At 45.7% G+C, this 25,933-nt stretch overlaps 1 protein-coding gene across 7 annotated transcripts in view; it reads right to left on the bottom strand.

Annotated features, from left to right (window-relative positions):
• LOC126202245 (phosphofurin acidic cluster sorting protein 2) overlaps positions 1 to 25,933 on the bottom strand; it is a 732,246-nt gene that overhangs the window by 235,181 nt on the left and 471,132 nt on the right. For all 7 annotated transcript variants that reach the window (XM_049936847.1, XM_049936849.1, XM_049936850.1 and 4 more), the window contains exon 2: positions 7,664 to 7,751. In XM_049936847.1, coding sequence (XP_049792804.1) covers positions 7,664 to 7,751 — 88 coding nt within the window. The remainder of the gene's footprint in view (positions 1 to 7,663; positions 7,752 to 25,933) is intronic.

Here is a 25,933-nt window from a genome sequence, read left to right as displayed (position 1 = left end):
AACATTTCAGTCGGATCATGTCATTAAGTTATGACACAGCATCTTGGGATGCTTCGTGTTGCCGCCAAGTTCGTCCAACAGCACACACGAGTTAAGACCAGAAACACATTCGCCTCTCAACCTGTGAAAGGCTTTTGGAACTTTCTTTTACTTCCAAAGTTGAAAACCCCCTTGCAAGGACGAAGATTTGCAACGACAGACAAGATAAAAGAAAATTCGCAAACAATGCTTCGCGCGATCCACCAAGAGGCGTACCTCGACTGCTTCTGGCAGTGGAAACGAAGTTGGGAGCGTTATATGAATTGTGGGGGAGAGTGTTTCGAAGGAGACCATGCACAATAAGAAAAGGTAAGTGTAGAAGAAATATGTGGGAAAACGTTCGGAATTTTTTGAACAGATCTCGTATGATGTCGATAGGAAAGTGATATGGTGAATACCATCAACGTTCAATAGAACAATCTGGTTGCACATCGAGAGGAATCTAAGAAAGATATTCAGTTCTCTGGAAGTTAAATTTTTCAAGTTTCTGCGAGCTGAAGGAGAATAACGAAATACTAATTTAACAGCCTTTTTTTAAGATGCTCGACAACAACGCTTCACCACAAACGGTTTACAATAAAACAACCACAATAGAAACAAGCTGACATTTTTCTGATTTCATAACCATATCCATACACAAATAAAATAATTGCACAAATAACGACTTTACATCAATTTTCAGTGATTTCCAATGTAGCTTTTATAACACACATTATTTTAATGTAGGTAAAGAATATCTACATGGCAGTCCGCAAGATTCATAATTGCTCGTTAGAAGTAAACAATTGTTACCTAAATGAGAACGAATTTCATTGCGCATGAGACCGTATACGACGACGACGTAACAAAGTTTTCTGCTTTACTGAAGACAAAGTTCCCGTGATTAAGCTGCGCTTCCCGGATTAGACAGATTAATATTCCATACTGATTACACAATCCCGCACGCCAACCTTTAGTAGCAGTTGTACGGCAGAAACTGGAAACTATCGGGAAAATACGGGACGTTCAGGAATCTGTGTTACTTGCAGGCTGCTGTGGTTTTCCTTTAAAGTCAAGAATATGTATTCAAATATGGCACCATTTATTAACCAAATGTCTCTCTTCAATTAAACGTGGCACTGACGTCGCACAGACAAATGTTCATCGGTGTCCCCACTTTGGATATGCATGGTGCTCTAGACAACTGCCATCAAGATGATAAAGATTCTTAATTTATTTTCACAAGCTTTTGACATTTGCCTGCTATATTTCAGTGGAAAGGTTACTCTCTTGCGAAATATCTGAAGTGTCTGGACGCTTGACATGCGCCATATGTCGTTACGGGCAGGTCACAACAGGAATGTTTCGTAATATCTCCTTTGTTCCTGAGAATTGCCACGCGCTGTACTGTTCACGATGAAGGAAATGAACGTATGAAGTGGAAACATTGTTACCGAATGTATTAACGCTAGCAAAATGCAGAAGTATACAGCAAGGCATGGAATGGGTTTTAACAGTCTAAAAAATATTCATCATCGCGTGATCAGCTAGTATAATAGTACAGTAAAGTTTTCACAACACAAGTTCGATTAAAGATGTTCAGTGTAACGTGCAACACGTCGCACATCAATTAAGCGGATGTAGTAGTTTTTCATTGTGATCCCCATTACATTAACAGGACTATTTCGTGTGTGGATCCGTAGCTATCAGCTAATTTCTGGAAATAAGTGCCAGAAAAAAAATTTACTTAATTTTTCGAAAAATATAGTGACCCACAATTAATGTCTCTGACATCTTTACAGTCGCCTACAGCTGATGAAAAACGTTTCCACAAGACAGAGTGAGTCAAAAAGGGCTTTACAACATTGGAATGATATATAATTTTGGTTCGTTGTGACTACAATTTGTGATGCAGCAAACATCCCACCGGCAATCAATTTCTTCCCACACTGGTTGCAGCAAATCGAGAGTAACTTGTGCAACGGCAGCGTAATTAGAGTTTTCAGGTCGGCTAAATTGTTTGGTAGGGGAGAAACACACGCGATCTTCAATGAAACCTCCAGAGAAAGAAATGCAGTAACGTCAAGTCTGGGAAGCGAGGCGTCCATGCGATACGATTGGCATTCCACGGCCAAACCGCAGACCTGGAAAGCGATTATCGAGGAAACCTCTAACTTCCGTGAGGAAATGAGGTTGGTTCAAATGGCTCTCAGCACTATGGGACTTAACTTCTGAGGTCATGTCCCCTAGAACTAGAACTACTTAAACCTAACTAACCTAAGGACATCACACACATCCATGCCCGAGGCAGGATTCGAACCTGCGACCGTAGCAGTCGCGCGGTTCCAAACTGTAGCGCCTAGAACCGCTCGGCCACTCCGGCCGGCGGAAATGAGGTAGTGCAACGTCTTGCTTGTGGTAGACCATACCATCACTGTAAGTTTCATCGCTCTATGGAATTAAAAGGATTTCAAGCATATCCAGAAACAAAATACCAGTAACAATTTTCTCTTTCAGTTTGCTAAGGGCACAAAACACATTAGCTTTGGGGCTCTCACGAACGTGTTCCGGGGTTGTATATGGATTTCCGCCGCTCCAAATTCTGCAGTTGTGGGTGTTCACCATGCCGTTGATATGAAATGTTGACTCATCGCAGAAGATAATTGTGTTCAGGAATTTCTCGTCGTCCTCTATCCGATGCAACATTTCCACACATACTTGCCCAGAGCAACCTCATGTGTACCAATAATGTTCTGTGCCATCGTGAATCCGTATGGTTTCAGATGTAAACGCCTACGCAGTACTCGCCAAACAATCTTTTGTGGAATGCCAGTCTCGCGAGACGCGCGTCGCGTTGATGTCTGTGGACTGTTGGCAAAGCCCTCCCTAACCCATTCGACATAATTGTCAACATACAGGGGCGATCTGTTGATTCAGCATGTCGCGGTGAACACGCCTCTTGTGCCAAGAGTAAATTGTAGGCCTGCTTGAAGGTCTTACGCCAACAGCTCTTGCAGAGTTCGTTTCATTAAAACGAAAACGCACAGCGAGCACGCTACGCAGCAGTGAAAGTAGCCATTTTGCCAGTGCACTACGATGGTGGCGGAATGGGGTACCGATGCACAACTTGAATCAGACTTGCAGCTCTTTGCTGTAAAATGACACAATTAACGATTCTGTAAGTAATCTCAACAAATTTTTATATCACTCCAAAACCGTTGAAGTCCTTTTTGCCACGCCCCGTATTACATTCGAGTTACCCTCTCCTAGCGCCTCGCCTACCTACCGGACGCTGAAACAGTTTCGCACGGTAACGTTATCGCGACGGGGAAAGATAGAGCGACAAACGCCGACGAAAAAGGTAACTCCTGCACCAGTCTGCGACTGTTTGCTGATGACGCTGTGGGAAGGCGTCGTCGTTGACTGAGTGCAGGATGATACAAGACGACGGACAAAATTTCCAGTTTGGTGTAATGAATGGCAGCCGGCTATAAATGCAGAAAAATGTAAGTTAATACAGACAAGTAGGAAAAGCGAGCCGATAATGGTCGAGTGCATTATTAGTAGTGTGGCGCTTGCCACATTCACGTCGATTTAGTGCACAGGCGTAGCGGTGCAGAGCGGTATGAAATGGAAAGAGCATGTGAGAACTGTGGTGGGGAAGGCGAACAGTCGACTTCGGTTTAGTAACAGAATATTTGGAAAGTGTGGTTCATTTGTAAAGGGGGACCGCTTGTAGGGCAGTTGTGCGACCCACTGTCGAGTGCTGTTCGAGTGTTTGCGATCCCCACCAGGTCTTATTGAAGGAAGACATCGAAGCAGTTCAGAGGCCGACTGCTACACTTGTTAGCGGTAGGTTCGATCGACACGCAAGTATATCGGAGAGGCTTTCGGAAGTCAAATGGGAATCACTGGGCGGAAGGCGACGTTCTTTTCGAGGAGCACTACTCAGGACATTCAGAGAACCGGCAATGGACGCTCAGTGCAGAACAATTCTACTGCCTCCAACGTACATTTTGCGTATGGAAGCATACAGACAGTCGTTTTTCCATCGCCCTATTTGCCGAGTGTAATAGATAAGGAAATGACAAGTAGTGGTATAGGCACCCTCCGCCACGAACCACACGGTGGCTTGCGTAGTATCAACGTTGATGTAGATGTAGATCACACTTTAAAAGAACATTCTTTTCTTTTTGGAAGCCGTATCACGCTCACACAAAATTATTCATTTACCACTCCTTGTTTCGTATTGCGCTGTACATGAATGAATCAGCGCACAAAGGTCGTAGTCAGCTACGTTCGTTTGCGGAATATTTTCTTCGAAACACGTGAAGTACCGTTTGGCGTACCATCTATTAGTTGACGTTAACTATAGACGTGTCCAACGCAACGTGAAAAAGCGCTGCCGGTGAAGCATTTGAATTCGTAGCTACTGAGCAAAATATGCAGGGAGGCATATCACACTGGCAACAGCTACGATCCATTGGGTACAATTTGTTATTGCACGGCTGAAGAGAACAGATCGTTGTTTTTAAAATTAAAAATCTCTTACTTTTACATAGTACCTCTTTCAATCAACGTGTTTTGTTTGAAAGTTCCTGCATGCAAAAGAAAGGAAAGATCATATGCCGTCAATTCTTAAACTGCGTAACAACAGATCCACAGAAGGCGACAATATGGCTAAACTATCACGGATAAATAATAACAAAAAGGAGAAATGTATTGCAAAAGACGAAGGTTTTTCGCCCTTTTTTTCCAAGTGAACAGACTCCGTACCGAACAACTATCCTGGAAGTTCGGCATAAAACGTGTCTGCAACTGTCGAAACCTCTACCGAACACACAAACCTTTTGCAGTAGTAAATTTCTTTGGATTGGAGAATAGATGAAGTTGAGAGGTGCATACTCCAAATAATCCTCAAACAATGACAGAGCACCTTTCTAGATAAATGGATTGTTCACGAAATTTATTCTCCAAAGCGAGCTTACTCCCACCAATTTTTCACTCAGTTTGTCCAGAAGACTTGTGAGGTAATCGCCAGTTATTGTTTAATACTTCACATGAAAACCGACAACAATCAAATTCGCACTGCAGAAAAACCTTTCCAGGAGATGATATCGACTCTGGCGTTTTTTACCGTCGTCATCTAACCACTGCATTGGCTGCAGTTCTGTTCCTGGCGTGAAATAGTGGGTCAAGTCGCCTCCACTGCTGATAATCGACGCAACAGATCAATAAGATTTTTTAAAGCACGACAAACGTTGAGACATTACTTTTCTCACATGTCACTGAGAAAGAAAATTGCAACCAGTCACACTGCTTTATTGACATATAAGATGCTGAACACGTACACGAGTGGCAACAACATGGCGGACAGAGGTGTTTAGCTCTGTTATATATACATCTGCGGTTACGTCAGCTAAGCGATATACTTGGGTTATCGAAGAACAGGATGGTACACTGATGGAACAGTTACATATTTTCTATATCTCTTCCTGTATATTGCAGATTCTTATTCATGGCTCTGGGTTAAGAAAATAATCTTTGCTTTACATAGTAAGAAACAGTACCAGCAGAAATATTCTATCACTGCACACATGATACTGAAGATACAAATGATGCAATGTATAAATTAAAACTTTTCCTAAAGTAAGACGTGTAGACCTACCTTAAAACGTACAAGCTTCTGTAGTATACAAGTATGAAAGTTGTAGTACAGTTCCTCGCTGTGGTCTGACAATGTGCCTAAGCCCGAAACTAGTTAACAGTAAAATTCAGTTATTCATTCACAAAATGTGGCAGCTTGCTGTTTCTCTCGTGAGTGATACTTCCGGGAATAGTCAAGATGTTCCGAAGCCGTTGCGGCCGGCCGGTGTGGCCGTGCGGTTCTTGGCGCTAAAGTCTGGAACCGCGCGACCGCTACGGTCGCAGGTTCGAATCCTGCCTCGGGCATGGATGTTTGTGATGTCCTTAGGTTAGTTAGGTTTAAGTAGTTCTAAGTCTAGGGATGACCACAGATGTTAAGTCCCATAGCGCTCACAGCCATTTTTTCTTACGGATTTATGGACAGCCGTGCAGGATTCGTGGTGTCAGTTCCCTCCAGCACTACTTCTGACATTAGTCGAATTCATGCCACGTCGTATTGCGGCACTTCTGCGTGCTCGCGCGGGCCCTACACGATATTAGGTAGTTGTACCTGTATCTTTGGGTCTTCAGTTTTTGTTACAGGCATTCATTTGTCGTTGTCCTCGACCGTAACACGACAACCGGCGATGTGAGGGATGTGGCCGAGTGCAGCAGGAAATGACAGAGTGCGCGGCTGCAGAGGTGGGGGACGAGCGCTCTCACTCGGCTGGGTACGCAGGTGGGCGCCTGCGCGGCGACAGGCAGGCGCGGACTGGCTGCTGCAAGTCGGGGCGGCCACGAGCAGGCGCGCGGCCCGGCGCGCCGCTCTCAGATTTCAACGAGAGATTTTAATTTTGAAGATGTATTTGTACGAATCTGGCAGCTTAGTTCTCTAGTGTTCCTCCCCGCTCTTCGCTCTCTCTACAGTGACAAGAACAATCTGTCGACGGAGTGATAGGTCTTCTCGAAATCCACAAAGGTGGCTACTGTACTGGTATACCAGCCGACCCTTAGCGTCGTCTTCTGTTCTGTACACGATCGCCCCTTCTTGAATATCGTAGTCACAAATTAGGTGCTCAGTTTTTGAAGGATTTGGCTTACATGGAAACACATTCCACACAAGCCATGGCAACAAGCCAATCACGTAGCAAATAGAAATACGACTACTCGACCACTGTTCCGGAGCCGCAGTCTGCCGTCCTTCACCACCACGCACGTGATTTCACCTGCGCACCTGGCAGACCCGTTCAGATGAGCGGTCTAAGATCGACATCGACGCCTCACGTCGCACAATTTATCAGTTTGCCGCATGCCTCTCTGACTGCACACCACCTCGGATTAATAAAGTAAAAGTATTAAGCGTGGCTGGAGTCGACAAAACACCTTGGCAATGTGCACGGCTTTCGTATGTCAGACCACAGGCACTGTAAAACATTGTGCAGAATACGAAAGATACACTCGCCTTGCCCAACTCACTGCCGACCGGGCATTCCATGCAGTATGTTAAAACGAAAATTCCGGTACTGCAGCGTCGGCTTGAGATTTTACTATGAAAGAGCTCGTTGACTTTAGAAATGGCGGAAAACATAACGCGTAGAATCTCTTTGTTTCCAGATATTGTTCTCAGCGAAGGCGACAATACGCCGAGGCCCGCGTAGAGAGCCAACCTACCAGACGGCTGAGGTTCGCTCGTCTGCCATCGGGAACACTGCCTATTGGCAGTGCGATCAGTCCTGCTATTACGACCCTTAAGCACGTGCGTAATTTAATGCAGCGCGCTAATAAATTGTGCAACACGGGGAGCCGATGTTAGTTTCCGAACGCGCACATGAAGAAGTGTGTCAGGCGCCCAGATGTAACGTCCGTGCGGGTTGTTAAAAGGACAACCGGCTGCAATGCTCGTTGAGGACGGTTGATAGTGGTCTCGTGTTATAAGAAACATACGAAGGAGCATAAGAAAATGGTGTAAGAGTACGTCGACTTTTTCCGGCGCGCAGAGATCTGCGGCCACCTCACCTACCTGCATCTTGACGGCGATGATGATGGAGTTGAGGTCGGCCCCCAGGGGCTTCAGCACCACCAGCCTCGTAAGCGTCAGTGAGCACAGTCTGCAACAAAACAGGACTACATGTAGGGCACCGCCTTACTCCCAACTACACAGGTACTCTCAGCAGACTACTTACTAATCATATATGAATGCATGGTGTCTGTTCTTCCGGACACGTCCGAAAGAGCAAACACCATGGATTTATATATAACCGATTCTCCTCGATGGCCAATGGATCCGCCACATTCAGTGCGGATGCACAATTATGTTGGACCTCCTGCAGGAATCTCCGAGTAGCGAACACGAAGGACACGGACAGCGAATGCGGATAAGTGGCGCTAGGTGGGAATGTATGGTCGGCCGAGATAGTCTCCACGCAGTTGTGATAGACACTGGGTCCGAGTGGCGCAGTGGTTAACCTATCTTCCCAGTACGAGGAGATCCCGGGTTCGAATCACGGTCCGGCATACATCTTCACTTGTCGTCGCTGATGCGCCACAAAGTGTAGGTGTACCTGACATGAATAACCCCTCCCTCCTCCTCCAACTTGCCTAACATCTATAACTGACAGACGGAGAGAGATAGTCGCAATTTTTGTCCACACCTACGGATTTTTTTCTGTTGTTTGCACTGACGACGAGGTCATATCAGTTCAAAATGGTTCAAATGGCTCTGAGCACTATGGGACTTAACATATTAGGTCATCACGAGGCAGAGAAAATCCCTGACCCCGCCAAGAATCGAACCCGGGAACCCGGGCGGGGGAAGCGAGAACGCTACCGCACGACCACGAGCTGCGGACGCTGTCATGTTCTGCAGCCCCGGCTAGTGTTACTACGCCTCGTTTGGGATAATGCGTCTTTCATTACTACTATCAACCTTATATCACTGTCCCAGAAAACTGGCATTAGGTACACAGAATACGGTTGTACTAATCCCGAGCTGATTCTACTTTCCTCCACTCGTAACACCAGAACATTCTACATCGCACAAGAGATTGAGTAAAACTTGCTACTCGCATGGGATCGCTACACTATGCATCTAACAGGAAATCAAGTAAACTGCTCCGTGAAGTCTTGCTACGCGTTGAGAACGTCTTGCTGTGTGTTGAAAACGATACACTGAAAACGCAGTGTGGCAGCTTCCTCAATTTTTCATATGCAGTTTGTACAAAGGAATGTATTCGAGACTTCAGGTTATGCAGCTTTTGCCGAGGTCTTTGATGAAACCCTTTTGCTCATAAGGTTCATGGCATTCCTCAAAATGTAGACGCTCTTTCTCTTGATACATCTAATAACATGCCTAACCCCCCCCCCCCCCTCGAGCGCTTGTGTTAGGTCGTTAAAATTTCAAAAAGAATGATTTTTCAAAAACATATTAATTTTGTAGCGCACATCTTTCTGAAGAGTTTGATATGTAAAACACATATGGTCGAGGAAATGTAAGTCATGTTATTTGATCTTAACGTGTGCCAAAGTGCAGTGTCATGCCTCTTCGCACGACATTCTTCTATCGAACGTCACTGTATTTCGCTGCGTGGAATTCAAACATTTATATTTTGTAATGGAAGCCATCAAACATATATTCAGGACATTGGAAGTTAAAATATCCTGTGGTCTTTCTCCTGCTCCCAGTACGCCGGTTTGACATCCAACCCCCTTAAAAAAAACTCACAACCAATACTGGGTGGGATTCTTTGTAACTCTTTCGAAAATTAGCACCATTTATTGCATTTTAGCTAATAACTTTCTCTTTGGTGTGACATAAAATTCAATAATGGAAATATAAAACCAGCAAAGACAAGAGACAAGCAAGACAATACACATTTCTTCAGTCGTTAGGTCCCAGCATTTTTACCTCTCTCATCTTGCTGGAACTTTACACTGAGTCTTCTCCTTTCTGCGAAAGAATCTGTTACCTCACCAAACTTCGTCAGACGTTTTGCTACATGAAATACTGAAAGAGCTGTTAATATGAATAGTAACCAAGACTGGTGAGGTTTCTCGATTTGATTATGTCCATTCTGTCAGTGTCTGATACATAAATGGAAACAGGCCTTTCTAATATTGCAGCAATTGCAACACACGCCAAATAAGCGAGACTTTTGGCACAAATGGTCATTTTTATCTGACTCACATAAATAACACGACAGAATATGATTCACGAAGTAGCAATATCAAAAGCGTATTAGGTCTACCACAAGCAAAAAGTTTTATATTAGGAAATAGTTTCACATTTTATTCGTAGGCTCCAGTTTCTCCAGCATGAGACTGAAAAGTAATAGTACAAAATTCTTATATAAATTTGGAATCGTCACATTCTCTCATATAGTTTGTGTGGTGTCCTCGTTTCTTCTCCTTCCTCTTTCTATCAAACATTCCCGTCATCACTAATTCTGTAACTTTTCTTGCCATTGTCGAAACTTATTCTCCAGTTAACTTCACTAACCCTGCCAGAATCACCAGTTTCTTATCCCTCGTTTATTCTCCGGTTAGGCGCTATTATGTGCTTGTACAGCGTGTTTCCCGCGTTATTCCGTGAATAGAACTTAAGCGATCGGTAAAAATTTTCTGTAAAAATTTCGTTTTCTTGAATACATAGAGAAGATTACATTTTAATCTTTCTTACCTATTAGTCCTTTATTTCAACTCTCGTAGTCTGTATCTATGTATTTCGCTAATAATTATAATAACGCTGATCATTCGCACACAGAATCAACCACATAAACAGCGATTGGCATTCAGCCGTTTGGGTTTATTCATCTCAGCTTGCATAGCCCGGTCCCGTTTCGTCTGCGGGAAAGTTTTTGTTTGTACATGTGATGGGGATTCCCCTGGCAGAGACATCACGTACATTGTGCGCGCATTCAGAAATAAATTTATGGTTCCTAAAGGAACCAACTTAGAATGTGTTAAAAAACCAACAGGGATGCGTTTGAAAATCATATAAATCATCGCCTTAAATTGCCTTTTTTTTCCTAAAAGACTTCCTATGAATGTTCCGAAAACGAGAACCTGACAGATGCTGCTACGCGCACGACAGAGAGGTATGATAATACAGTAAATAATACAGTAACCAACAACTGTCGTTAGGAACTACTAGCTTAAAGGGAATTTTTTTTTGTCCCGTATTTCCAGTATGTTAATTCCATACAGTATTAGGGATTAGTTTCCTAACGGACAACACGATCTCTGGGGCTCGTTCCGACGATCAAAGTTGTTTTAAGGACTGCTAGCGGTGTTTCATTACCACTGTGAGTCTATCGGAGCATCCTTACAGGCAAGCATTACACTAATGCCACTTAACGGTCTTCCGACTTGCCCTACTGCCTCGTTTTCTGTTGGGGTTTCCTGTCTTGACCTCCATCCGTCAGTTTCAATCTGCTGGGCCGATATTTTAGCCTCGAAGCGCAGTCAGTACATGAAAACTGCTCCTTCCATTAGTGGGCAAGCGAAATTCAAGATTCGCCGACAGAGATGGCCTTACCGTTTCTCTACTACTCCCTTCGATACGGTTGAAGTTTATTTTGACTCAGAGTTTAGCGAATATATGAGAACAGGTTAAATTTTACTGGTCAAATATGTGTGAAATCTTATGGGACTTAACTGCTAAGGTCATCAGTCCCTAAGCTTAGACACTACTTAACCTAAATTATCCTAAGGAGAAACACACACACACACACACACACACACACACACACACACACACACACACACACACACACACCGATGCCCGAGGGAGGACTCGAACCTCCGCCGGGACCAGCCGCACAGTCCATGACTGCAGCGCCTCAGACCGCTCGGCTAATCCCGCGCGGCCAGATATTGTCAACAGAAACAAATATAGATTGAGCAAGCTCGGCTTTACACATATGGTCAACGTACTTAGCCACCACACTAGTAGTACAAGATTAGCACTGTGTGCAATATCACAGCAGCTGCACCAGGAGCATTGTTGCACCACGACATCGTGTGCGACGAGCGGCTGCTGCGACGCTGAGCAAAATATCGCACAGAGGGAAGCTACCGACGGCCTACAGCCGAGACACATTTCTACGAGAAGGTGTGTTCAGAGCGAAGAGCTCTCATTCGGGAAGGTGAGGAAGCAGAAGCAGCAAGTCAGCGCCTCTAAAGGGTAAATGTAGGCAAGACGGCAGCTCCGGACACGCTCCTACACACGAGAAGTTGTGAACCAATGAAGCCATCGCCACCCAATGGCGACACCCGGTCGCTACAGCACTTTGTATCTTCCGGGGATGGGGTGCTGCTGTTGCAGAAGTGCTGGCCAGCGCACGCTCATAAATACATCTCATATCAGACCCCTCACCCTCACATGTTCTCAGACCTTCGCCGGTATTCTCTGTACCCGACCACATCGGGGACTGCATGTGACGCCGAACAGCACTGTCTTCACCAGCTGGTGACTTGGAGGTGCAGATGACTGCACTGTCAGATGAAGTGACCAGTCACATACCAGGGGGACTTGGCCTCCAGTAGCAGCAGGCGACAGCGTGAGCTGCGGACCGCAAGGTGACGACTCGGCGCCTTCGCACCGCTGTATCTCTACTTGATGGCGGCAACCTCCCCAGTGGGATTCACGATCGAGCCTCGGGAGGAAGGGGGAGGAGGCTGATTACCGCTCTTAACAGCCATACAGTAGTGGAAATCAATATAAACGCATTGCAGTTTGTAGGAAAATTGACACTGTCGGTTGGAAAAGTTGTGCACAGTGTATACGCAATAGTATGAGATCCAGTATACTGACAAATGCAGACAAATGGTACCGCACTTTTAGTACAGTATGTAAGAAGAGGTGAACGATTCAAGTGGTAGAGCGTGGAACTCTGTATAAAGTCAGTCAGCTCTGTGCGGTGTTAGTGTGTGCGTACGTTGTTTCTTGCAGATACGAAACAGACACCATTCGTGACACCGCTTATTGTGTACGTAAACCACGACGGTGACAATGCCACGCGGAAAACAATTATCGTGTGATAAAAAAGCAGAACTCGGCGCGCAGAACGAAATAAGACACGCTAATAGTTAAACAGGCAAGAAGTCGAACCGTTCGAGTGCAGTAATTTCGTTATGGCGCGTGTCCACCAGCAAGTAAACTTCCGCAAGTTGCTTGCAGAAGCTACTTCTGCAAGTTCTTTGCATGTGGAAACACCTGCAGCAAGCTGACTTCCTCAGATGGTTCAAATGGCTCTGACCACTATGGGACTTAACATCTATGGTCATCAGTCCCCTAGAACTACTTAAACCTAAATAACCTAAGGACATCACACAACACCCAGTCATCACGAGGCAGAGAAAATCCCTGACCCCGCCGGGAATCGAACCCGGGAACCCGGGCGCGGGAAGCGAGAACGCTACCGCACGACCACGAGCTGCGGACGACTTCCTCAAGTTTCGTCGACTTGCAGAAGTAGCTTCCGCAAGCTAGTGTAAACGGTTCTCCATAGCTTGCTGCAATTACTTGCTGGACTTGCCAGTTCCAGGAAGTTTTTTCGGAACTTGCAGAAGTGTATACAGTACGAAATGTCACTCTTGAAGTTCGTGTGGACGAGGGAAAAAACACAATGACTTATTCAGCGAGTGGAGTGTTTTCCCGTGTTGTGGGACACACAACACATGAACTTTAAAAATCGGTTAAAAAAACAAGACGCATTGGAAATTATTGCGTCAGAATTCGACACTACAGAGCCAAAAATGCGGAAAAAATCCACAATTTGCGTACGCAGTATAATTAAGAACTAATAAATCGAAGAAAAGAAAAAGTGGACAAAGTTCAAACGACTAACAAAAAAATAAATGGCTGTTCTTTGATTCCATGAATTTTATGTTTCGTTCCTACACACCAAAATAAACCGAAGATAACATCATAAGTGAAACAAATTTAATGTTCTGCATAAGGTATTTATTACTTTTATTGCAGATATATTTATGTTTACACTCTCATCAGAAATCAATTGAAATTTAAAGGCGTCTCTATTGCCAGGCTACTTCCCCTTCTAGTGAAACAAAGTAGTCTGCGAATTCATTTCTGACTTCCTTGGACATCTGTGGCCAATTGCGTATGTTTATTGGTTCCAGCGGTATATTCGTTTCTGTCCATATGTCTTTGCGCCATTGTCCTTGGGTCTGTAAATCGTGAGAATCAAATGTGCCATGTGGGGCATAAACGGAATTTCTACTCTCTTCTGTGAGTAAAAAGATGTGAAGAGCACAAATAGCTTTGACAATTTGCGTCGGTTTCTCTGGGTTTAGAAGAATTTGCGTTCGTAATACTCGAAAACGTGTGCATAAAGCCCAAATAAGTTTTCAGACGTATTTCTTGCTCTAGAGAGCCGATAGTTAAACACACGATTTTGCACTGATTGGCCTCTAGAAGGGTAGGGCTTCGTAATATAATTTTTTAGAGCAAATGCATCATCAGCAACAATGACGTAAGGTATGTGCACAGTTCTCCCAGGTAAATTTCGAGGAACTGGTACATTCAAAGCATTAGACTCGAGACATTCTGACAGTCTACAATTATTAAACACTCCATAAGATATTCTACCATTACTGCCCACATCGAAGTATATAACTCTGTAGTCAGGCCCAATCAGTGCCAGTAGCACAATACTGTGGTTCCCTTTATAAGTAAAGTACACACTGCCTTCTTTCTTGGGAACCTGTATGACTATGTTTCCCATCCAAAGCGCCAATACAGTTTGGAAAATCCCATCTATTCTCAAACCCAATTTCTTTCAGTAACACTGAAACGAAGGGCAGTGGCGACGGTGAATGCATACCCACTCACTACACACGTCAAGACGTTCAAGCAGACATCCAGCGTCCAACACACGAGGCTCGATTCTTGATTAGTCTGTTCTGGTGGGTTATAATGTAGGGGAGGAAACAATGCTTAATGGGAAACGTATATTCAGAGACACTCAAGTGAAATGTCACTTAAAACTGAGTGGCTGCATTTTATTCCACGTCTCTACTGCATCCTGTTGCGAGAATGGAAGGAAGACAAGTTCAGTGGTTCAGGCGGGAGGAGTCTCACAAGTCAGTCTTACAGTCTGGAGTAGGCACTTTGGGGAGAGGAGTGTTTGGGGAGGTGGCGCCGCACAGTAAACGAAACACCACGCAACAAAGATACGGAATGCTTCAATACGCAAACAATAAATTCCCTTGCCCACTGTAATGGCTGTATCTTACGCATGTGGCAGTCAGCATCTCAGTCACGTTGAGACACAGCTCAGATTAGACAAACGACGCAATTTATCAGACTAAGCTTACAAATGCCTTTCTACAACCGTATCCACTCCAGTACATTAAAACTTTCTGTGTCAATAAGGACGATTAGAATGCCTTCGTTTTCCACAGTTCTTGCTTGGCTCGTGCACACATTCCCGACCGATCATCACAACTTACAAATTTTTCGTGGTTACCCTAAATCGCTTCCGCCGCACGCTACGATATTCCTCCGACGACGCGGCTGCCGATTTCAGTGCACTCTTCGCGTCTCGGCTAGCGCTCTCTCTACCGCCAACTAGCGGACCACCTGTTCAGACCTGCTCCGTGTTATTTCCGGCCTGCAAGACTTCCGTAAACAGGGCTCTCCGGCGCGCGGGCTAACAGCCCCTGACGGCGCCGCCCTAGACTGCACGCCACGCACCTTCGTGTCATTTCCCTCGGGGAGCGAGCGAGACATCGATTTTCGCCTTCGTGCGTCACGAGTCCGCGGGCTGGCTGCTCATGTATCATTTAAAAAAGCGCCACGGCCAATACGGCCGGGGGAAACCCTCAGCGGCGGAACCGGGGAGGCGGCCGCCTCTAAGCATCCACTCCACTCCACCAGCCAGCCAGCCAGCCGGCCAACCACCTTGCACTTGGAACAGGACACACTGCGCTCAACCGGGCAGCACACCTGTCCAGGACGCTATTTTTAGACGCAACAGCCTTCTTATAGCGGCACATTTTACGCCTGTTATTTAGTACTGCCACGGTCTATTATAACGCAACATGTCTTTCCTTGCCGGCCGGCGTGGCCGAGCGGTTCTAGGTGCTACAGTCTGGAACCGCGCGACCGCTACAGTCGCAGGTTCGAATCCTGACTCGGGCATGGATGTGTGTTATGTCCTTAGGTTAGTTAGGTTTAACTAGTTCTAAGTTCTAGGGGACTGATGACCTCAGAAGTTAAGTCCCATAGTGCTCAGAGCCATTTGAAACTTTTTTTTTTTTTTTGTCTTTCCTTAAAAGACACTTAGTAGCAGATCGAAAGGACGCAGCATCCAACCGTGCGCTGGATTGGCCTCACCGGCCACAAAGGGGGTTTCGAAATCCCATTTATCAAAGGGGGATATATTTAGTGACCCGCAAAAATCTAACCAAAGCAGCGCCAACTGTAAAAAATGATAGACAAATTAAATACGCTGCGTACATCACAATTATCAGCTACACGATGAGTCGTTTAACACTTTTAGCTGAAGTCTGGCGTTGATGTACTAACGCCACATTTCACAATACAAACGATATGCAAATTTTTGGAAACAATTGCCATATTCTTACCTTAAGTACCGGGTGATCAAAAAGTCAGTATAAATTTGAAAACTTAATAAATCACGGAATAATGTAGATAGAGAGGTACAAATTGGCACACATGCTTGGAATGACATTGGGTTTATTATAACCAAAAAAATTCAAAAGTTCAAAAAATGTCCGACAGATGGCGCTTCATCTGATCAGAATAGCAATAATTAGCATAACAAAGTAAGACAAAGCAAAGATGATGTTCTTTACAGGAAATGCTCAATATGTCCACCATCATTCCTCAACAATAGCTGTAGTCGAGGGATAATGTTGTGAACAGCACTGTAAAGCATGTCCGGAGTTATGGTGAGGCATTGGCGTCGGATGTTGTCTTTCAGCATCCCTAGAGATGTCGGTTGATCACGATACACTTGCGACTTCACGTAACCCCAAAGCCAATAGTTGCACGGACTGAGGTCTGGGGACCTGGGAGGCCAAGCATGACGCAAGTGGCGGTTGAGCACACGATCATCACAAAACGACGCGCGCAAGAGATCTTACACGCCTCTAGCAATATGGGGTGGAGCGCCATCCTGCATAAACATCGTACGTTCCAGCAGGTGTTTATCAGCCAGGCTGGGGATGATGCGCTTCTATAACATATAGGCGTACCTCTTACCCGTCACGGTAGCAGTTACAAAACCAGATTCACGAATTTCCTCGAAGAAAAAAGGCCCGATAACGGTAGATGTGGTAAATCCAACCCATACCGTGACTTTCTCATCGTGCAATGGAGTTTCCACGACAGTTCTAGGATTTTCGGTAGCCCAAATTCTGCAGTTGTGGGCGGTGACAGACCCTCGGAGCGTGAAATGAGCTTCGTGGGTCCACAACACGTTACTCAACCAATCGTCAGCTTCCACCATCTTTTGAAACGCCCACACCGCAAATGCCCTTCGCTTCACTAAATCGCCAGGTAACAGTTCATGATGCCGATGGATTTTGTACGGATAGCATCGGAGGGTACGCCTCAGTGCCAACCAAACAGTAGTCTATGGAATGCCGGTGCGACGTGCGACTGCATGAGCGCTGACTACCCCGTGCATAGACGAACCCGCTACAGTCTCCATTTTTTCCTGAACTGTCTCAGCAGCATTACGCCCTGTGCTCGGTCGGCGACTATGGGGTCTATCGTCTAAACAACCCGTGGCTTCGAACTTCGAAATCATTGTCGCCACAGCTGCATTTGTCAACGGACCTTTACCCGTTCGAATCCCCTTCCTGTGCCGATAGGATCGTAAAGCTGAACTAGCACATTCCCCATTCTGATAATACAGCTTCACTAAAAGCGCCTTTTCAGGTAACGTCAACATGCTGCGACTGCTAGCGCATCTCATTCTCTCTCTCATTACAGCTGCTTTTATACGCGATTGTCATGCGCAGTCACTGATTTTTTGCTGTCCAGCGCCATCTGTCGGACATTTTGTGAACTTTGTTTTTTTTGTCCTAATAAAACCCAATGTCATTCCAAGCAGGTGTGTCAATTTTTACCTCTATCTACATTGTTCCATGGTTTATTAAGTTTTCAAATTTATACTGACTTTTGGATCACCCGGTACATGAACGCACGTTTAGCCTGTTGTTCTTAACTTGACATCATCATCGAATTTCATTTCCATTTCGAATATATCTCAGTTCAAAACTTCCAACAGCTGATGGTTAACTGCAGCGCAGAAATCCCATGACCAAAATGTTCGATAGCACCAATGACAAGAGACAAAATGTTCCAAAAATCACATGAACTGAGTAGTTGGTTGCTTTTATAAGACATGTTAATATAGTGTACAGACGCATAAAAATCAATTCAGCTATCTGATAATATGTTCGGTGGACTGAGGCACACCACAAACAAGATTAGCTTCCCACCCGCAAACTATAAAAAAACTGTACCAACGGATTTAATATTTCAGGAGAATATTACGAAAGGTACTAAAAAGGGAGTAGTTCACAGCAATACATATAGTTTTGTCTTCTGTGTACAAAACGCAACTGGGACTGTGCCATCGGCATATAACTGCATCTTCTAATAATTTCCGGGCGTGCAGCCGGATCCCGTCGACCTTCTCCCACGACATTTCGGCCTAGAGACGTCCGGCCATCTCCAGGTGAGTAGACTGGTTGGTTAGATTAAAACAGGGGGAAAGGGACCAAACTACGAGGTCATCAGTCCCTTGTCCCGAATAAAACAATGCCACAAGTGTGAGAATAAAATAAACGAGGCTGACAACTCAAAACGGAATAAAAGGAAAAATTAAAACGAGGAACGGCGAGAAACATGTAAATGGAAAATGGCTCTGAGCACTATGGGACTCAACTGCTGAGGTCATAAGTCCCCTAGAACTTAGAACTACTTAAACCTAACTAACCTAAGGACAACACACACATCCATGCCCGAGGCAGGATTCGAACCTGCGACCGTAGCGGTCGCGCGGTTCCAGACTGTAGCGCCAGAACCGCTCGGCCACCAGCGGCCGGCAAACATGTAAATGGACAAAAGGGGACAAGAAAACGACAGAAACGCAATAAACGGGAAGAAGAGATTAAAACAACAAAGCAGATTACCATGGCTGGCTGACCATGGAAATAAAAAAGGAGAAGCCAGCCACTCTCCAACACATGAAAACCTCCACCCTAGAAGCACTAGGGAGGACAATGATGGTGTTTGTGGGGCGCTCAACTGCGCGGTCATCAGCGCCCGTACAAAGTCCCAACGTTTGCTCAGTCCAAACTCGCCACTTTCAGGATTGATGATGAAATGATGAGGACAACACAAACACCCAGTCATCTCGAGGCAGGTGAAAATCCCTGACCCCGCCGAGAATCGAACCCGGGGCCCCGTGCTCGGGAAGCGAGAACGCGACCGCGAGACCACGAGCTGCGGACACACAAAGGGACAAAGGACATGTGCTAGAACTTAGATCAAATGATAAAACCCACCCTCACAAATAAAAGGTAAAACTAAATCAGCCGGTGAGGCGTTGTCAGATAAAATTAGCGGCAACAACTCCGGTAACCCAAGATTTCGCCGCTGGGCAGTCAAAGTGGGACAGTGCACCAGAATGTGGGCCACTGTCAACAGAGCGCTGGACCGACACTCAGGCGGGTCTCCACGGGGCAGGAGGTAACCGTGGGTCGCCAAACCGTGGCCAATGCGGAGTCGGTAGAGGACAACAGATTCCCTGCGAGAATCCCGCATGGAAGTCTTCCACACATTCGTAGTCTCCTTAATGACACGCTGTTTGTTCTGTGTACTGTTATACCATTCCATCTCACAAAGCCGAAAAACCCTACGGCCTAAGTCAGAACGCAGGTCAGGTTCAGAGATGCCCATCTCCGAAGCGGTTTCCGCGTAGCCTGTTTGGCCAGCCTGCTCTTGCTCTTAATTTCTGTGTTGTGCAGGCAAGTGCTGTTTTAAATAGTAAATTTTACAGGGCTTTTGTGGGTAATATAGCAACACGGAGGCATTGTCAAACGATTTTCTGCTCTTAAGTGCCAACTTGACCTAATAACATGGCGCATATCGCTTCGTTATTGTAACTTTGTTTTTGCTATACGTTTCGAAAAATCAAGAAGAATGTAATATGAAAAGGCTGCTTTCATAATCCAGCATTTTTCTTAAGACGGAATGACAAAACTGACGTACCGTCTACTCCGAAAATGCTGAGAACACATTTTGCTATGCACAGCCTTCAACCAGAGCGCTCTTACGAGTTGTAATGACAGGAAATCTAAAGTCAGATGACAGAAATAACACAGGTACATTAAAAGTGAACAGCGCAACGAAAAGTCATTAGTATAAAAAAAATTCGCTTTCACGACTCCACTTACGAATGAAAAGTGATTGCTTTACACTTCAGACTATAATCAGAACGATTTGTACACCTGTAAATGATGCAATCTGATATTTTTTTTTATCAAAACACTTCCACCAGATGCTAATGTTTGGCTCTACTAACGTGGCGGACGTGAACTTCAAGTTTGTGACGTTATGACAACTCCCGCTATTATACCTGCATGGGTACGACAGTGTCTTTTACTATCCTACGTGGGTAGAGACATTCAACTATCGCAGCCAGAGTTTCCTGTGCTACAGCAGAGGCACACAGGCTTTCCGACAGAAGATCAGCGCACGAGTTCAACTCCACGCTGTTTTATGACTCGAGAAAGTGGAGGGAACTTTTAGCTCCCGTCGGGCAGGTAAGCGTTAACATGCTTAAAATAAGTCGTCTTTACAACTAACAGTAATTTTTATGTAATATTTGTTACGAGAAACACGCAACACTTCGTGGAAATGGGCAAAAAATTCAACAACACTTCTATAATGTTGTAAGACTGTCCGCTGAGATTTAAGCAGTAAAAAACTCTCCACACAAAAAGTGAAACGAGCAGACATTACTCAATGAATGTGTACAGGATGTTTTGTTTGAAACTTTAATTTCTATCCGTCGGGCACTAAAACTAAAAGTATCGCGGATGTCACTAAAAGAAATAATGGTTTTGAACTGTAACTGCGATCAATTGAAACAGAACTGTGACAAACATCAGTGTCAATATGGCTGCGTCTGGTACAGCAGGCCTCAATAAACAACTTTAAGGAGCCGTTTCCACAAGAAGTCCCAACACCTGCCTCTTCTGGGTGGAACTAAAATGTGAAAAATCTCTCACTACGCAACAATACGATACTGCGCAGAAGGCTGTATGTGAGACATATGATGAGCAACTGATGTACCGTGCTCCTGGCAAATCAAAAGTGGAAGAGTCTCTAGGCATTGGAATATCTTTGCAATTAGGCAGTGGAGCTGTTTTTCCTGAAACGCAAGCTGCTAGTCCACAACTGACGTCGCACCACAGTGGTGGGTAGCGTGGACTTGGGAAGCCATTGACTTGTCGCTGAACCGCAGTTCCATTCCACGCCAAGCCAATAAGCAGCGGCGTAAATGAAGCCACACCGACACGAGCCGCTCTTCCGCAAACGACGGGCCTCTGCTCGCTCTGAATGTGCTGCTCGCGAGACAGAGCCATTTGAATCAGAAGATAAAACATTATTTCATCATTCTCACGTTTTGGTAACGCCCTTACGTGATTCTTACTTGATCACTATTTCTATTCAGTAGCAGAATCTTTACGTCATGTGAAATACAAACCCTGAATCAAGAAAGTGCAGAACATTTTACTGGAAGTAGTGCAAGCTGTCTTGCAGGTAAAGACAGTCAAACAAACTGACTTCTGAGAAAGAGGGCCCTTTTAGTTACATAATATCGAATATTACAGAATATTCTTTTATTAAACTAATCAGAAAGCATCAAAACATATTGGAAAACGCGAAAGTTATTAAAAATATTTGGATCCAGTCGGTCTGCGAATCAGCAACCCATGTTTACATTTCTAACGTGCGTCTCTACTGATTATGCTACTCCGGCCATAATGATATGCGAATATACATTCCATATTAACATCGTCTGTGCGCTTTAATCGTAGAGATGTTATTAACTGCCGGCCGCGGTGGTCTAGCGGTTCTAGGCGCTCAGTCCGGAACCGCGCGACTGCTGCGGTCGCAGGTTCGAATCCTGCCTCGGGCATGGATGTATGTGATGTCCCTAGGTTAATTAGGTTTACCTAGTTCTAAGTTCTAGTGGACTAATGACCTCAGAAGTTGAGTCCCATAGTCCTCAGAGCCATTTGAACCATTTTTGTTATTAACTGACCTATAATTATAGCAGGTTGTACGAAGAGGGATCCTTAATGCGCCATTGACTCTAAACGGCATGCTTTCATAATGCGCAAGATACAACAAGTTTTTAACTAACAATATGTTGTTTCGCGTTATTTTATTACAAAAGACCGTACAATTAAAGACGAGTTTTCGAGAGATGATCAATATTTCGGGATATTTTTAGAAGCGGCACGTATGCACTGAGGTGGGAAGTAATTGCGTGCCTCCTAATATTGCCTCGGGCCTCCTTTTTTCCCGCGTAGTGCAGCGTCCCGGTGTGGCATGGACTCAACAAGTGGTTCGATGTACCCTGAAGAAATACTGAGCCGTCCATAACTGCGGCAGTGTTGTCAGTGCAGGAGTTTGTGTACGACACGACCTCTCGATTACGCCCCATAAATGTTCTACGGGATTCGTGTCGGGCGATCTGCGCGGCCAAATCGTTCGTTCCAGAACGTTCTTCAAACCAATCGCGAACAACTGTGCTCTGGTGACACGACACCGTTGTTTGGGAACACGAAGTCAATGGATGGCTGCAAATGGTCTCCAAATAGCCGAACACAACCATTTCCAGTCTATAATCGGTTCAGTTGGACTAGAGCACGCGAGGGATTAGCCGAGGGGTCTAAGGCGCTGCAGTCATGGACTGTGCGGCTGGTCCCGGCGGAGGTTCGAGTCCTGCCTCGGGCATGGGTGTGTGTGTTTGTCCTTAGGATAATTTAGGTTAAGTAGTGTGTAAGCTTAGGGACTGATGAGCTTACCAGTTAAGTCCCATAAGATTTCACACACATTTGAACATTTGACTAGAGCACCCAGTCCATTCCATGTAAACACAGCGCACACCATTATGGAACCACCACCAGCTTGCACAGTACCTTGTTGACAACTGGAGTCCACGGTTTCGTGGGGTCTGCGCTACACTCAAATCCTACCGTCAGGTCTTACCTGCTGAAATAGGAAGTCACCTGATCAGACCAAGGTTTTCCACTCGTCTAGGCTCTAATGATACGGTCACGAGCCCAGGAGAGGCCCTTCAGGTGATGTCGTGCTCTCAGCAAAGGCAACCGAGTCGCTCGTCTGCTGCCACAGCCCATTCACGCCAAATGTCACCGCGGTGTCCTAACGGATACGTTCGTCGCACGCCCCACATTGATTTCTGTGGTTACTTCACGCAGTCTTGTCTGTTAGCAATCGCCGCCACTCTCGGTCGTTAAGTGACGACCGTCGGCCACTGCCTTGTCTATGGTGAGAGGTAATGCCAGAAATTTGGCATTCTCGGGGCGCTCTTGACACTGTGTATCTCGAAATATTGATTTCCCAAGCGATTTTAGAAACAATGTCCCGTGTGTGTAGCTCCAACTACCTTTCCACTTTCAAAGTCTGTTAATCGCCGTCGTGAGACCATAATCACGTCAGAAACCTTTTCACATGAACCACCTGATTACTGCTCCGCCAACGCACTGTACGCGATATTACCGCCATGTGCATATAATATCCACCAAATATGGGTTGCAAGTGAAAGCGACTTCCATCTGTGTATTGTAGAGAGGCGGCGTTCTTCCATTTCATGGGTCTACGTTCAGATCTACGTTCAGAATATCTGACGTACCAGATATTGCTGGGCACGTTGGGAAAGACTGAGCAACGTGCTGCTTCTACGTTATGCCGTCACGAACTCGGCACGCGCAACGTTGACGTTCCAATGCACGATCCGTGTTCAGACGATTTTAGCCTCGCGGGAGTGGAGGTGTGACACGGGCGCAGCTGGTGCTGAGCGAGCAGCGCCCGTCGCAGTTTTCACCTGACGGCGGGGAGGCCGTGATAGTGGAGTGGAGTGGAGTGGAGTGGGATCCGGTTTGTCACGGTGGTGATGCAGAGCCGTTTCCGCGGAAAGCAGCCAGCGGCGCGAATCGCGCCGGAACTCTGCGCGCGAGAGTGAAACCGGCTGCCCCAACTGCGCCGGCGCGCCGCAGCCAGCGAAGGGGACGACTCGCACGTTACCGTCTGCGCGCACCAGTGTTCCCGTATTCTGGCACGCTTTTATTTCAACTATACCATACTGTATGTAACTTCGCTACAAGTGATTATATATATATAGGCACAATGTCCGTATCCGTAGGGACAACTCGAGTTTCGTGGACACATAGAAGTGACGTGCAGTGCAACAACACTTTCATCGCTTCGCGCTGCCTTGTGGAACGTCTGCACGGTACATTCTATGCAACTAAGTTTCCGTAGCGAACGCCTTATGTCATTCCGTAATGGTATTTCTCGCCTCGCCGTGTTGCCTTCCTCTTGGCTGTTCGTGACGCCAGGCTCGGTTTCCGACATCCGGCAGAAGGTGACTTTAACCAACCTGGAGACGTTCGATCGGTCTTTCCCTGACATGTCAAAAGTTGTCTGCAGCCAGAGCCTATCTTGACTGTTGATGGTGTAGTGGCTCTGCCAGAATGGCACCTGTTGTAAACAAACTTTAGAAAAGTCGTGGCAGGAAGTGCAGCTTTCCAGGGCGTACCGCTAGCAGGAGCAGAAAATTATCGATGGAAATGTCTGGGTTTCTGTTCCTACAGGAGTTGGGTGGCAAAGCCTGAATGTTAACTCAGTCTCGTGGATCTTCTTGCCGCTTGCGAAATCTGGTAGCCTGCTGGCAGCTGATGCGTGTCCATGAGAAAAGTTCTGTTGTCACCTGTTGTGGTCTGGGTATGTTACTGTTTAACATCTCAGAAGTCGCTGGTTAATGGTCCTTTGCTATCTACAGAGCTAGTTATTCAATACAGAACGTCTAATCAAACTACACAGTGCATTCCCATTCGAGGGCTTGGGATTCTGTTTAGTCAGTTTCCAGTTTCTGTAGGCGAGTGGTGCTATTTAATGAATGCACGCCTGACGGGTAAGGAGTGCGTTGATATCACAGCGGCGAGCTACCGGCTCGCAGGTGGTGATTGTCAGCCACCTGCACTTAGCGGGGTCTCACCGAAGCCAATCAAGGTCGTTTGTTCTGGCGTAGTTTCGGATCTGGATCAATGAAGTGTTATGCTGCTTTGTCTCTGTGAAGATTGTCGGCATAAGTTTTCCAGCCCAGCAGTCGAGTCTCGAAATAATCATTGGATTTGAATCGGTCAATAATACTTTCTCGCGAGTCAAGACTGGTTTTAGTAGTGACTCTTCGGAGTAATTTTTCCCTTGTGTTTCGCGCACAGAGTGTGCAGGGATCGTGACTATCCCGAAACTGCTTAGCGGAATTAATCGATGAACTTATTCAACATCAGGGTACAATCTTTTCGGATCGTTCCCCACGAATAATTTTATTCTATTTGTTGGAACCACCTGCGAACCCGTTTCGGCACACAAATCACTAGAATGATGTTTCGGTCATCTCCACCACGTTTCGTTGGACGCGTCTTTCCCCTCCGTTCCCGTTGCTTGATCGCCACCACTTCATCTCAGTTTAAGTACTGCGCCTCACGTCATCGACCATCTGTCTCGCGTGCTCACGTCTCATCTACGCCTGCTCCAGTGATTCTTGTCTTCCACTACCAATTCAAATACAGTTTCCAGTTAGGACTAGTGTCGTCGTGTGCGCCCACACTCTTAGATGAGTTGCGTTTTTTCATTAGGCATGATTTTTTCGATCGTGGGATCCTTCCAGGACGTCCTTTCTCCTTACTCGAACGATCCCTCGGTTTTTCAACATTCTCCAGTACATCCACATCCATACTCCGCAAGCCACCTGACGGTGAGTACCTCTATCGGTTCTCCCTTCCATTCCAGTCTCGTGTTGTTCGTGGAAAGAAGGATTGTCGGTATGCCTCTGTGTGGGCTCTAATCTCTCTGATTTTATCCTCATGGTCTCTTCGCGAGGTATACGTAGGAGGGAGCAATATACTGTTTGACTCTTCGGTGAAAGTATGTTCTCGAAACTTTAACAAAATCCCGTACCGAGCTACT

Source organism: Schistocerca nitens, chromosome 1 (assembly GCF_023898315.1).
Source record: "Schistocerca nitens isolate TAMUIC-IGC-003100 chromosome 1, iqSchNite1.1, whole genome shotgun sequence".
NCBI lineage: Eukaryota > Metazoa > Arthropoda > Insecta > Orthoptera > Acrididae > Schistocerca > Schistocerca nitens.
Note: the sequence above shows the minus strand (reverse complement) of the source record. Positions and strands in the feature narration are given on the sequence as shown.